Below are 14,826 nucleotides of genomic sequence, written 5' to 3'. Positions count from 1 at the left end.
ACTGTAGAAGAGTTGATGCTTTTGAGTTATGGTGTTGGAGGAGAGTATTGAAGGTACCATGGGCTGAAAAAATAACATGTCGGACATATTGTCAGGAGGGAATCAGTCACTGGAGAAATATATCATGTTTTCTAAGGAGGAGGTTCAGAGAAAAAGAAGACCACCAACAAGATGGATTGGTCAGGTGGCAGCATCAATAGACTCAAGCATGGCAATAGTACTGAGGTAGGCCCAGAATTGGGCAGTGTTTCATTCTGCTGTGCATAAAGTTGCTATGGGTCGGTACTGTCTCTATGGCACCTTAACAACAACAACTAACAATGATTTTGATGGAGCTAAGATTTTAAGACCTTCATTTATTAATTGGGCACAATTCAAAATGAGAATAAATCTCTGCAAACATCCACAAATAATCAAAATGTTGAATTAACAAAGTATGAATCTAGGAAAATTGGAAGTTGTCAAAAGTGTAATGGCAAGTATAAAGATGGAATTCTGCTGCTTCTATGAGTGTTGATAGTTGATCCAAGAAGAATGAAGTCATTGACAATTTCAATCTTTTTTGATAAGAATGTTTTTTTTTGGTCCAGTGGTGAGGATTTTTGTTTTCTTTACACTGAAATGTAATCCATATAGAAGGCTGTGCTCTCTGACCTTAATCAGTAACTGTTTTAAGTCTTCTTCACTTTCAGCAAGCAAGGTTGTATCATCTGCATATCACAGGTTGTTAATGAGTCTTCTTCCAATCTTGATGCCACGTTTTTCTTCATATAACCCAGCTTCTCGCATGATTTGCTAAGCATACAGGTTGAATAAGTATGGTGAAAGAATACAACCTTATCACACACCGTTTTTAATTATAAACCATTCAGTGTTACCAAGTTCTATTTGAACAATTGCTTCTTGGTCCAGGTACAGATTCCTCATGAGCACAATTAAGTGTTCAGGAATACACTCATACTTCGCAATGTTGTCCCTAGTTTGTCATGATCCACACAATCAAAAGCCTTTGTGTAGTCAATAGAGCACAGGTAAACATCTTTCTTATATTCTCTGCTTTCAGCCAAGATCCATCGGACATCAGCAATGATGTCCCTCGTTCCACGGCCTCTTCTGAATCCGGCTTGAACCTCTGGAAGTTCTCTGTTAAGGTATGATTGTAGCCACTTTTGTATTACCTTTACCAAAACTTTACTCGCATGGGATATCAACGAGAATGTTCAATGATTTCCACATTCTGTTGGGTCACCTCTCTTTGGAATGGGCACAAATATGGATCTCTTCCAATCAGTCGGCCAGATAGTTTCCTTCCAAATTTCTTGGCATAGATGAGTGAGTGCCTCCTGTGCTGTCTCACTTTCTTGAAAGATTTCAATTTCTGTTCCATCAATCCCTGGTGGCTTGTTCTTTGCCAATTCCTTCAATGCACCTTGGTCATTCATTTGCTTATGAAGCATAACACAAAATGAGGAGAAACAGCTGTAAACATCCACTAGTAATCAGAACATGAAATGTGTGAAATATGAATCCAAGAAAATTAGCTGTCAAAAAATTATATGGAACGCAAAAAGATAGATATCCTAGGCATTATCAAGCTGAAATGCACTGAGATTGGCTATGCTGAATCTGACAATCAAATGACAATAGCATACAACTCAATATATCAAGATCTATCCTGAAGTTTAATCCTGTCTGTGATAGAATAATATCCATATGTCTACAGGGAACACCAGTTAATACTACTTTTATTCAAATGTACACACCAACCACTAAAGTCAGTGATGATTAACTGGAAGAAATCTACCTAATTTTTCAGTATTAAATTGATCAAACACATAATCAAGATGTATTGATAATTACTGATCATTGGAATGAGAATGTTGGAAACAAAGAGGAAGGATAAGAAGTTGGTAAATATGGCCTTGGTGATAGCAATGATGCTGGAGATCTCATGACAGAATTTTGCAAGACCCATGACTTACTCACAGCAAATAGCTTTTATAAACAACGTAAAATATGACTATACACATAAACTTCACCAGATAGAAGACACATGAGGATGTTGACAGATGAGGATATGGAACAATGGATATCATTGCTGATGTCAGATGGATCTTGGCTGAAAGCAGAGAGTACCAGAAAGATATTTATCTGTGCTTTATTGACTATGCAAAGGCTTTCAACTGTGTGAATCATGACAAACTATGCATAAAATTGTGAAGAACTGGTATTCCAGACCACTTAATTGTGCTCATGGTGGTGGTGGTTATGTGCCGTGGAGTCAGTTCAGACTCATAGCGACCCTGTACAGGGTTCCCAAGGCTGTAAATCTTTACAGGAGCAGAGAGCCTCATCTTTCTCCTGTGGAACAAATGGTAGTTTCAAACTGCTGACCATGAGGTTAGCCTGTATATCGAACAAGAAGCAGTTGTTCGAATAGAACCAGGGGACATTGTATGGTTTAAAACCAGGAAAAATATGCTCCAGGGTTGAATTATTTCACCATTCTTATTCATTCTGTTTGCTGAGCAAATATCCAAGAAACTGGATTATATGAAGAAGAATATGCCATCAGGATTAGAGTGTGGTGAGACTTAGTCTCCAATGTTCTTGTTACTGTTAAGAGCCATCAAGTCGGTTCCAAACCATAGTGACCCTGTATATGGTTCCTGAAGATTGAATGGTGAGCTTGAACCACATATGTTGTAGTTCCAAATGACTTTGCAGTCCAGCACATTAACCCATAACCTGCAATATGCACATGATTTTTTGTTTTCTGAAAGTGAAGAGGACTTAAAATTCTTACTGATGATGATCAAAGACCACAGCCTTGGGTATGGATTGCATCTCAATGTAAAGAAAACAAAATTCCTCACCACTGGACCAATAAACAACATTCTTATTAACAGAGAAAAGATTGAAGCTGCCATGTACTTCATTTTTCTTGGCTCAACAATCAACACTCATTGAAGCAGCCGTCAAGAAATCAAATGTCATATTGCATTAGGCAAATCTGCTGCACAAGACCTTTTTAAAGTATTGAAGATCAAAGATGTCAGCTTGAGGACTAAGGTACGCCTCACCTAAACCATGGTGTTCTCAATAACCTCATATGCTTGTGAAAGCTGGGCAGTGAATAAGGAAGACTGTAGAAGAATTAATGCTTTTGAGTTATGGTGTTGGAGGAGAATATTGAATGTGCCATGGGATGCCAAAAGAACCAACAGATCTGTGCTGGGAGAACTGTAGCCAGAGTGCTCCTTGGAGGCCAAGATGGCCAAACTTCGTCTCTCATACTTCAGACATATTGTCAGAAGGGACCAGTCACTGGAGAAGGATATCATGTTTGGTAAGGTGGAGGGTCAGAGAAAAAAAGGAAGACCCCCAGTGAGATAGGTTGGCTAAATGGCAACATCAATGGGCTCACTCATGGCAACAATTGTGAGGTTGGCCCAGGACCAGGCAGTGTTTCATTCTATTGTACATAGGGTTGCTATGAGTCGGTACCTACTTGATGGCACCTAACAACAACAACAGACACTTGGGACATATTATCCGGAGGGCATTCTCTGGATAAGGGCATCATGCTTGGTAAATAGAGGGTAAACAAAGAAAAGATAAAGATCCTACAACCCAATGGATTGGCACAGTGGCAGCAGCAATGGGCTTAAGAATAACAACAACTGTGAAGAAGACACAGGACCAGGCATTGTTTTCATCTGTTTTGTGTAGGGTTGTTATAAGTAGGAACAACTCAACAGCATCTAATAACAGCAACGATGCATCTTTCTTCCAAGTCTAGAAGCTTAGTCTAGAAGCTTCACTGAAAGCTGTCCACCATGGTTAACCCTGCTGATACTTAGATTATCGATAACATAGCTTCAACCATCACAGGAGCACACAAACCAGCACAATATGACAAATTGAGAGACCAGTGGTAGGATCAGATGCAAGTACTACTATTAAGCATATGTCTATTTTTACTGCACAGTCAATACCTTGATCTATTCAGGAATCGGTAAAATTTAATCTCATTTGTTGCTTTAAAGTCCTGGTGTTGTGTTGTGGGGTCTTGCGCTGGACTGCAAAGTCTGTTTGAACCACAAGGTTGGTGGTTCAAGCTCACCAGCTGCTCCTTGGAAACCGTATACAGGGTCGCTATGGGTCATAAAGGACTCAGTGGTACTTAACAACAGCAACATCCTTAAATTATTTTCAATCCAGAAAGTCATTACGCTTTTGTTGTTGTTGTTGTTGTCAGGTGCCATCGAGTCGGAACCGACTCATAGCGACCCCATGCACAGCAGAACGAAACAATGCTCGATCCTGGGCCAACCTCACCACCGCTGCCACCCCCGAGTCCATCAATGATGCCACCTGGCCGATCCATCTCCTTGGAGGTCTTCCTCTTTTTCTCTGACCCTCCACCCTACCCAGCATGACATCCTTCTCCAACGATTGTTTCCTCCGGACTACATGTCCAAAGTAGGAGAGACGAAGCTTAGCCATCCTGGCCTCCAAGGAGCACTCTGGCTGCACTTCTTCCAAAACAGATCTATTGGTTCTTTTGGCAGTCCATGGCACCCTCAGTATTCTCCTCCAACACCACAACTCAAAGGCATCAATTCTTCTACGATCCTCTTTATTCACTGTCCAGCTTTCGCATCCATATGAGGCTATTGAAAACACAATGGCCTGGGTCAGGCGCACCCTAGTCCTCAAGCTGACATCTCTGCTCTTCAATACTTTAAAAAGTTCCTGTGCAGCAGATTTGCCCAGTGCAATACGTCGTCTGATCTCTTGACTGCTACTTCCGCGAGTGTTGATAGTTGATCCAAGAATTACGCTTTTATGTCTTGCAAAACATTTATTTTGCTTGTTTAAGACAAAATTCCTGTCACTTTCTTTGGCTCCAGTAATTAAACCCTCAACTTCTATACTTGCTCAAGATAGTTAAACTCAATCTTGTCTCCTAAAAGTGCTAGGATATCAAAGAAAGTTTTGGTAAGGTAGTACTTTTGCATTGATTTTTAAATAGTCACATGTTTTAACAATTGTCAGGCAATTGTTACAAGTTACCCTTTAATCTTCTGTTCTGTGTTTCTAGCCTCCCTTACACTTGGATTGGGGTCTTATGACTGCTTTTGACGAGATGTGGACAGAAGTGGTATAAGCCACTTTTACAGGTCCACAGAAATAGTTTGGCATGTATTTGGTAGATTTAATGATAAGATATCTTTGTATAACTGAAGAAATCAGGTTAAATCCATAATAAGGAAACTTCTAGCTAGTTTATTTGGACAATATTGCACATCATTCATAAAGGGAGAAAATGAAAGATAATGGATTTCTGTTTCACAGTTGGATCTAGAAAGCTTCAAAGAAACTCTCTTCCACCTAACAGAAAGAAAGTCAAGGAATCTACAAAACCATAATTTTCTTTATGTGATTCGAGAGCTGAGGCAGGATGGCAACGAAGTAACGTGAAGTCCCAAAATGACAAGTCTCTGTCTCCTAAAGGAGATGAAAGGAAATGGAATGTTTTTTGTTTTTGTTTTTTAATGTTTTATTGTGAATTGTGTGATAGTCTACATGGGAGAACATCAGCTTTACATTCATTCCATCATCCATCATTTCACTGGCATAGTTATCATCCTGTCCATGCATCCTCACCCAACCAAGGGGTGTACCCTGTAAGCCTGCACCCCCCCACCACCACCACCACAGTCCTCAGCCCCTTTCCATCTCCTGAATATTCATATTCATTCAAATATTTGGAAAATTATGTAAATTAAGAATTAATTCTTATTTCCGTAACAACTTCTGCCATCACACCAGCTGTTACCTAGCATCTAGACTAAACAGCTTCTCTAATAACCTTTGCTGTTACTTCTCAGTACTTCAGTTCAGTGATCTTCACGGGGTTTGCCTCTAAAACCCTTAAACTAATTTAAAGAAAGTATTATATAAATTGATGTCCAAACTTTTATTAAGATATGTGCAAACAGTTAAAGATTATCATTAAAAGTATATTACATATCATGAATCTTGGTGTCATATGCCATAGAGTCAATTCTTAACTCATAACTTATTATTACTCTTAGTCAATTTTTAACTCTATAGGATATACGGTTTCCTAGGTATTTTCTCCTGTAGAGTAATTGAACCTCCAGTTTTTTAATTAGCAGAGAAACACTTAACCATTGCACCACCATAACTTACATACTTTGTATTCATTGTTTTTAAGTGTCATGGAGTTCATTTGGACTCATAGCAATTCTGTATAGGGTTTCTAAGTCTTTCTGGGAGCAGAAAACATTATGCCTCTCTGATGGAGTGGCTGATGGGCTTGAACTGCCACTGTGGTAAGCAGTCCAGTGTTTGTCCTCAGTACCACCAGCTCTCATTCATATATTGTATGTTGTTGTTAAGTGCCACCGAGTTGGATCTGACTCATAGCGACCCTGTTTCTGAGGCTTTAAAACTTTAAAGGAGCAGAAAGCTTCATTTTCCTCTCTAGAAGCTGCTGGTAGTCTCCAACTGCCAATCTTGTGATTGGGGAGGTTTAGAAATGGAGGCTGCACCTCTTACAAATACGCTTGTCATATGGAGCCAATAGGCTCCCCATATACTGTATAGTTATTTTAAATATATAGTTTCTAAATCTTGGATAAAGAGAGATTCAATACTTTCCATGACTTTGTCTCCTGGATGAAATATGGCAATGCTGTGATTATTTCATTTTTAAATTCCTTTGCTTTGATATCCAGGGGCTCTTTCTCAGGAACTATATATTCTCAAAATATCTTTGGGAATGTGTTGCCTTGATCTGTACAGCCATACGTCCTGGGAGTCTTTCTGTATTGTTAAACTTACATTCCCTAGCTTAGCCAAGTACCCAACAGTTCCCTCCATTGAACTGGTTCTGACTCATAGAGACCCTGTATGTCGTTGTATGTCATTGAAACAGTTTCAATTCATAGAGACCTTGTATAGGGTTTCCAAGACAGTATATCTTCATGGGAGCAGAAAGCCTAATCTTTCTCCCATGGAGCATCTGGCAGATTCAAACTTACCTTGCAGTTAGCAGCCCAACTTGCCACTGTAGTTCCTTCCGTTCTTAGTAACCCACACTAATTCCATATACCTCAAACCCAACATTCTGAAATTACAACAGCCCTCAGTCTCATGCCTGCTTTGCACCTCTACCTGGAAGCTGAAAACTACAAAATTGTATAGTTTTTTTTAGTCTGCACTCTCTAACCTTGTTATCTGCAATTACAAATACTCACATATTTCCCAGTTAGCTCTTCTGCACAATCTACTGGAATACTTAATACTCACCACACTCTTCTAAGTCCTAGAACATTTTATGCTCTCCCAATCTAATTCACTAACAAAATTTATGAAATTATCCCAACTTATATTTCTTTGTGTTTCTAGCGTCTTTCTACCTTCTTCCATGACCATCAGCACTGACGTAACCTAGCTTAGTGGTCTTCAGATAGGTGTATACAGATGGTGTGCTTGGGGAAGGTTTTCAGGAAAACACTTGAGCATGCATATTTGTAAGAGGGACAGGCTCTATTTCCCAATCTTCCCATTCCTAATTACTCCTCTTCTTCTTTACAAAAGAATAGGCATTCTTCTCTCCCATCCAGAATTTCAGTTGCATTCTCCAGCATATAAATTCTTTGAGGCCATCTTACAAAAAGGTCAGTAGATACAAATGATTAGAAATATTGGTGTTGCTATTGAAAAGGTAAATTACTAGCAAGAAAATTATTTTTCAAATCAGTAATTTCCAATTCTTTGCTTTCAGAAATATCAAAAGAGCATTTCAGTCATTTTTCAGTTAATAAATGATTAAAGATTAGGATAACAAATAACTATGCGATTTGTCACGTACAATCTGAAATTGTCAAATACTTTGTGGCATTCTTAATTTCTTTCCACCAGTTTAAATCTATACTAAAGAAAAATTGCAATAGAATTCACATTAAATACTGTCTTATTTTGGCAACAACTAACATTATTTCAAGGGATCACTTAAAATATAAAAGCCCATCTGTCATATTAAGTAAGTCGTTTTCAGTAAAGTTATCTTTCATTGCTATTAATGAATTTTCAAACTGTGAAATACATTTACATGTTGTTATTGTTGTTGTTGTTAAGTGCCACTGAGTCAGTTCTGACTCACAGAGATGCTACATAGGATTTCCAAGGAGCATAATGCTGGATCTGAACCACCAATCCTGTGGTTAGAAATCTAATGTTTATCCTACAGTGCCACACCAGGACTCTATATTTGCAAAGTTGTGACCAATTAACAATAATAATATATTTCAATACTTCAATCTGAAATAAAATATTTTAAAATAGCCTTATCTACAATTTCTATTAATATGATTATAAATAAAATCCTCATATCAATTGGTATATATCTGCACCAATCATAATCTCACAGGCAGCTGAAGAATACAACAATCACTGTCTTTATTCATCTAGACATACAATTTATTCAAGACTAGCTTGCATTTTCATATCATCACTCTGGATATGTTTGATTACGTCAGTTGAGATAAGAACAGTAACAGATTCAGACTGTGTCTAGGTCTTCTGAGAGCTTATTTAAAGTACAAGAATGATAAAGAATAGATTGGAGGCTTTAACAATTCCATTTTGTTTTACAGCACACAAAGGGGCAGATCTCTCAGTAACTAGTGACGCCTTACACAATTTCTCTGAGCGGTCCTACTGGACATTGTTTGGGATGCATATAATGTAACAGTTAAAACCAGTTAAAAAGTTATTGAAACAGTTCAGATTCCTAACTAAAAAATCAAGATAAAGATAAAACTCAGGCAAAGTTTTAAAAACTTAAAGATGATAGTTCTTGTTGTTAGGTGCCATTGAGTCGGTACTGACTCATAGCAATGCTATGCACAACAGAACGAAACTGCCCGGTTCTGGGCCAACCTCACAATTGCTGCCACACTTGAGCCCATTAATGCTGCCACTTTTCTAATCTATCTCACTGGGAGTCTTACTCTTTCTCTGACCCTCCACCTTACCAAACATGATATCCTTCTCCAGTGATTTGTCCCTTCTGACAGTATGTCTGAAGTATGAGAGACAAAGTTTGGCCATTCCGGCCTCCAAGGAGCACCCTGGCTGCATTTCTTCCAACATAGATTTGTTTGTTCTTTTGGCAGTCTACGATAGTTTTAATATTCTTCTCTAACACCATAGCTCAAATGCATCAATACTTCTATGGTCTTTATTATTTACTGTACTACTTTCACATACATATGAGGTTACTGAAAACACCAAGTTACCTTAGTCCTTAAACTAACATCTTTGCTCTTCAACACTTTAACTAGGTCTTGTGCAGCAGATTTGCCTAATGCAATACATCCTTTGATTTCTTGACTTCTGCTTCTGTGAGTGTTGTTAATGGATCCAAGCAAGATGAAGTCTTTGACAACGTCAACTTTTCACCATAAAAGGTGGAAAAACATGATATTTTTATTAATCCAGTTGTGAAGATCTTTGTTTTCTTTACATTGAGGTGTAACTCAAATCTAAGACTATTTGCTTTGATCTTCATCAATAAGCATTTTAAGTCCTCTTTGCTTTTGGAAAGTAAGGTTGTATCATCTGCACATTGCAGGCTGTTAATGAGTTTTCCTGAAATCCTGGTGCCATTATCTTCATCATATAATTCACTTTCTCAGGTTATTTGCTAAGCATACAAATTGGATAATATGGTGAAAGAATGCATCCTTAACTCATACCTTTAAACCATTCAGTGTCCCCTTGTTCTATTCACATGACTGCTTCTTGGTCTATGTGCTGGTTTCTCATGAGCACAATTAAATATTCCGGAATACTCATTCTGAGCAATGCTGTGCCTAGCTTATCATTATCTACATAATGGAAAGTCTTTGCATAGTCAATAAAGCACAGGTAAACATTTTTCTGGTGTTCTCGGCTTTTAGCCAAGAGCCTTCTGAAGTCAGCAATGATATTTCTCATTTGACTTCCTGATATGATTCCAATTTGAACCTTTGTCAGTTCCCTGTCAATGTAGTGTTACAGCCATTTTTGAATGATCTCTAGCAAAATTTTAGTTGCATGTGATAGTAAAGATATTTCTGAGATTTCTCCATTCCATTGGGTCATGTCTCTTTGTAGTGGGCATAGATATGGAGCTCTTCCAATGAGTTTGCCAGGTAGTTGTCTTCCAAATTTCTTGGCATCGATGAATGAGTGTTTCCTATATTATATCAGTTTGCTGAAAGACTTCAATTTGTATTCCTCAATTCCTGGAGACTTTCTCTTTGTGAATGTTTTCAGTTTACCTTGGATTTCTACCTTCATTACCATTGGCTCTTGATCATACACCATCCCTTGAAATGGTTTAATATTACCCATTTCTTTTTTTAGATTTAAATAAGGTTTTAATAATATTGGTAAAGAGCCAAATTACAAAATGCCATAAAATATGGAGTACAAAACCTCAGAGACAAAATAAAAACTCACAAAAATATAAGAACACTTGGAAAAGGTAATCATCTTTAGGATAAAGAAACCACTTTCTCAACAAAGGTACTGAGCATGTTTAATAAAAATTAAATAAGATTAAAGACGAGGTGCACAGCGCGCATCCCCGCAACTCTCCGTGATTAGGACGGTGTTATGTGCCTAGAAGGTGGCACAGCGCCACTCACCAGTAGATCTGGAATCAACTGCCTCCAGGTGGGCTGAATTCCTCAACTTTCACTTAAAGGATAGAAATGAATTTATTCTTCCATTGTACAGTGGTCTTGGAAATAAACTGGGTTGGCCCGTGCAGGAACAAAGATGTGTTTCCACACAGAAAGGCGCACACAGAGCAACTCCACTCAACCAAGGCAGGGCGTGGCCTGGGGGGGTGCCCAGGCACTCTTCTCCAAAAAAACCCCAGCAAACAACGCGTTATTCAGAGCAACTAAGTGTAAGAGCTCCGTGTAACAAACAAAGCAAAAACAAGAGGTAAGAAACAGAAGGCCCCGTCCCCACCCTGTATCCTGGCATGTTGCACAACAGCAGGAGAGCAGACAATACCCCTGGTTTGGTTCTGCGTCTCATCTGTCAGGGCAGCTGCGCCATTCTATCTAGGATTTTTGGTTGTGGTGGGGGTTCCCCTCAACCTCCTACAACAAATAGTTTAGCGCTACTGTCATTTGGGCCCTATATCTCCCACCCTCAAGGGCTCTACATGCTATGCTTCATTTGGACCAGATGCTCAAATCAGTGAGTCTGCTCATCCCCACTAGGAACACAACAGTAATCATGTAGCTGTCCTTCCAGCACATGTAGTAGTGCCAAGTGGCTGCCAACATGCCGTGGATGGCAGAGAGCTGGCACCCCTCTGCAGAGCCACCAGCATCCCAGCAGGCTGGGGGCCGGTGGAGGGAGGTACCCTCACCTAGCCCTGTGTGACGCGCCAGCAAGAGGCACTATAAATCAATAGTTTAAACAGACGCAGATGCCACGTGGCAAGAGAAAGGGAGGAAAATTTGAGGCTTTATATTCTTTAGATGTCTACTTTCTAAGCACTGGCTATTAAAAAATTATGTGTAACTTCAAGATGAAAGACATTAGCATCTTCTTAGAAGAGGATAATCCCAATCTTCTGGAGATTTAATGATGTAACTCACTGAAGCTTCTGACTGGGTCGGCTGTTAATTGAATCAAAGTCAATGACAATCTTACTGCACTTTGGCGTGAATTTCCTGAATGTAACCCTAGCCATATCAAAGATGAGCCTCGCAGCGGTTGTCTCTTTGCTATCATGGTATTTATCAGACATGAAAATAACTTCTTTGATACCTGCCTGGATGGTGAGTTTAGCACATTCATTACATGGGAACAAGGTGACATACATGGTGCAGCCTTTCACGTCGGCCGAGTTTTTGTTCATAATGGCATTCAGCTCGGCATGGCACACATAAGGATACTTGGTTTCCAGCTTGTTCTCTGCTGTCCTCCTCCAAGGCAACAGGTCATCACTGCATCTGTTTGGCATTCCATTGTACCCAATGCCAACAATCTTGTTTTCTGTATTCACGATGCAGGCCCCGACTTGAGAATTTGGATCTTTGCTTCTCTGTGCTGATAAGAAGGCCACGGCAATGAAATACTCAGGCCATTCCAAATAGTCATCCCGCTTTCTGCAGGAAACTTCACTCGTGCTGGGTCCACAAGGCTGGCCGCTGCCCATGCTGCAGCTCCGGTTCCGTCCAGGCGCTCTTCCCTGCCGCCATTTCCGCAGTTCCCGCCGCTCAGCCGCCGCATCCTGCGCACCCAGGGCCCATTTCTTTTTGATACAGTGACTGTGTATTCCTTTCGTCTTCTTTTGATGCTTTCTGCATCATTCTATATTTTGCCCATGGAATTCTTCAATATTGCTTACTACATGGTTGGTGTCACATGGTTCCTATGCATGAGCAAAAGACAGAAGATAATCCTGTGAACTCTGAATAGGGTAGAAGCCTTCTCTAATAATTTTAAGGGACTGGAAGAGAGAAAGAGAGAAATTCAATTCCCAGCTTTTTAAACAGAATATTCTGAACTCAATGCCTCAGTTTTGGAGGCCAAGATAGAAATAGTAGAGGCAGTTTGTTCTCCCTATAGCAACAAATACAATATAATTGTATCTGATATATTTGTTACTGTAGGTTTTATTATTGTTGATGTTAATTTTGTTTCTTGATCTTTATAGCAGTTTGTTTTTAATACCAGTGTAAAGCTCCATTTGTATTTCACAAATAGTTTGAGAATTGGTGATGCCATGTATTATTACTAGTCCCATTACATTTGTATATTGTACTTGATTATTTTGTCTGAAAAGTTAATTAAGGGAATGATTGTTCTTCTTTATGACTGATCCCTACTACCTTTTTTCGGCAAAAAGAAACTGACGTTCAAGATTCTGTCTGCACTACAAAGCTATAATATATATAAGTCAATACAGTACCACTTCAGTAGAGATTTAATCTTTGAAAAGACCTAAAACACTACCTGCTTTTTATAGCTGCCAGACATATGGAAAACATCCTTGAAAGTTCTTTTAAAACATTATAATTTAACCAGAAAAGATATCTTTGAAACATCCTAGCATTATTTGATTAAATCTGCATCTTTTTTGAAGATAACCTGATGTCATCAGATTCATGTCTATTATAAATTCCAAGATAATATTTGAATCTGTTGGCCTCATAAAAACAATTGAGGGTCTAGATACAGAGTTATAAATTATTCATGGTGCTATAGGATAAAGCACTGGACTACAAGTTCAGTTTGAAGCATGAGGTCAGCAGTATGAACTCATCAGCTTTTCCTTGGAAACCCTGTATATGGTTGCTATGAGTCAGAACCGACTTGATAGCACTTAACAACAACTGGATTACAAGCTGGGTTGCTGACTGTAAAGTCATCAATTGCTTCACAGGAGAACGAAAAGGCTTTCTTCTCCCGTAAAGATGTAAACATCAGAAACCGTGTACAGTGTTGCTATGAATTGGAACCAACTTGGTGGCATAGAATCACCCACTATAATACAGATAAACATATGTATTACATATACTGATGTGACACGATAAGATAAGCACTGAACTAAGATAGGTGGTGCAAACCCATGAGCCACTCCTAAGAAACCCTATACACAGTTGCTATGAGTCAGAAACTTGATGGCAATTCACAACAACATTGCTTCCCAAAGGATTCTGTGACAGCTTACATAGTCATAAAATTTGTAATACACTAATAAAGAATGTGGAGTCTTGCTGTGGCACTGTGGGCTAATGCGCCAGACAGCAAAGTCATTTGAACTGCAAGGTCGGTGGTTCAAGCTCACCAGTTTCTCCTTGGAAACCGTATACAGGGTCGCTTTGGGTCGGAATCGACTCGATGGCACTTAACAACAACAATAAAGAATGTGATCCCACTACAAAGGAAATCACATAACCTATCCTAACATACAATATCAGTTAACAGAACAAAAAATTTAGCTCTAAGCAGCCTGGCTGCCAATGCAAAAACAAAAGGAAAGGAAATTGATTGTATAACTCACATTTAATAAACAAAATAAGAATTTGCAATAAAGTTCAGTATTTTTCCTAACACTGAACACTAAGAGAAATTTTGAAATGCACAAATGGCATTGGGGAAAACATAGATAATTAATTTTTAAAAATATATCAGATGCATCCTTCATATTGTAATTGTCAATTTTGAAAACAGAACTGATGTCAAAATCACAGTCCTGAGAGAATACATTCTGTCTAGAGATAAACCTTCCTGTTTCTCTGACAATACATATTGAGAGTTTGAAAGATTTCGAGGAATGGCTTGCTCTTTTATGTTCTAATTCTGCTGCTCCCTGTTAAGAATGTATCTCTGACCTGACTACTAAAATAGAATTCTAGTTTCTACCCATGTTATAAATTCAGTTATATTTTTTTTTATTTTTCTCTAAAGACCACTGAAAATAATAAACTTAAAATAAATCTTTAGTTCTCATTTTTAATTGTTGTAACTAAGTATCACAGTGTTTGAACATGACACAATAGTTATTTTTAAAAGGTATAAATATTAGTGAATGGAGTTTTCATTTTCTGAAATATAGATGTCACAAAAAAGGAAAGCTTGACCTTCCGGGAAGATGCTAGACTAGGCAGACGCACTACCATTACCTTCTACAATAAAAATACAAGAGACAAAATGAAATAGACAGTAGAAAATTCTGACATCTTGAAACTTCAGAGGAAAGGTTAGAAA

The 14,826-nt window shown here is 38.6% G+C and overlaps 2 protein-coding genes across 3 annotated transcripts in view; both read right to left on the bottom strand.

The window, feature by feature from the left end:
- Positions 1-14,826, bottom strand: part of CNTN1 (contactin 1) — a 322,132-nt gene that overhangs the window by 286,777 nt on the left and 20,529 nt on the right. For both annotated transcript variants that reach the window (XM_006865302.1, XM_006865303.1), the window contains exon 3: positions 5,360-5,367. The gene's annotated coding sequence lies outside the window, so the exon portion shown is untranslated. The remainder of the gene's footprint in view (positions 1-5,359; positions 5,368-14,826) is intronic.
- Positions 11,702-12,268, bottom strand: LOC102814838 (deoxycytidylate deaminase-like). Its single transcript, XM_006865301.1, has one exon. It carries the CDS (start codon positions 12,266-12,268, stop codon positions 11,702-11,704), a length of 567 nt encoding a protein of 188 aa, XP_006865363.1.

This window comes from Chrysochloris asiatica, unplaced genomic scaffold (genome assembly GCF_000296735.1).
Source record: "Chrysochloris asiatica unplaced genomic scaffold, ChrAsi1.0 scaffold00077, whole genome shotgun sequence".
NCBI lineage: Eukaryota > Metazoa > Chordata > Mammalia > Afrosoricida > Chrysochloridae > Chrysochloris > Chrysochloris asiatica.
The sequence above is the reverse complement of the archived record's forward strand: the minus strand, read 5'-3'. Positions and strand labels throughout refer to the sequence as shown.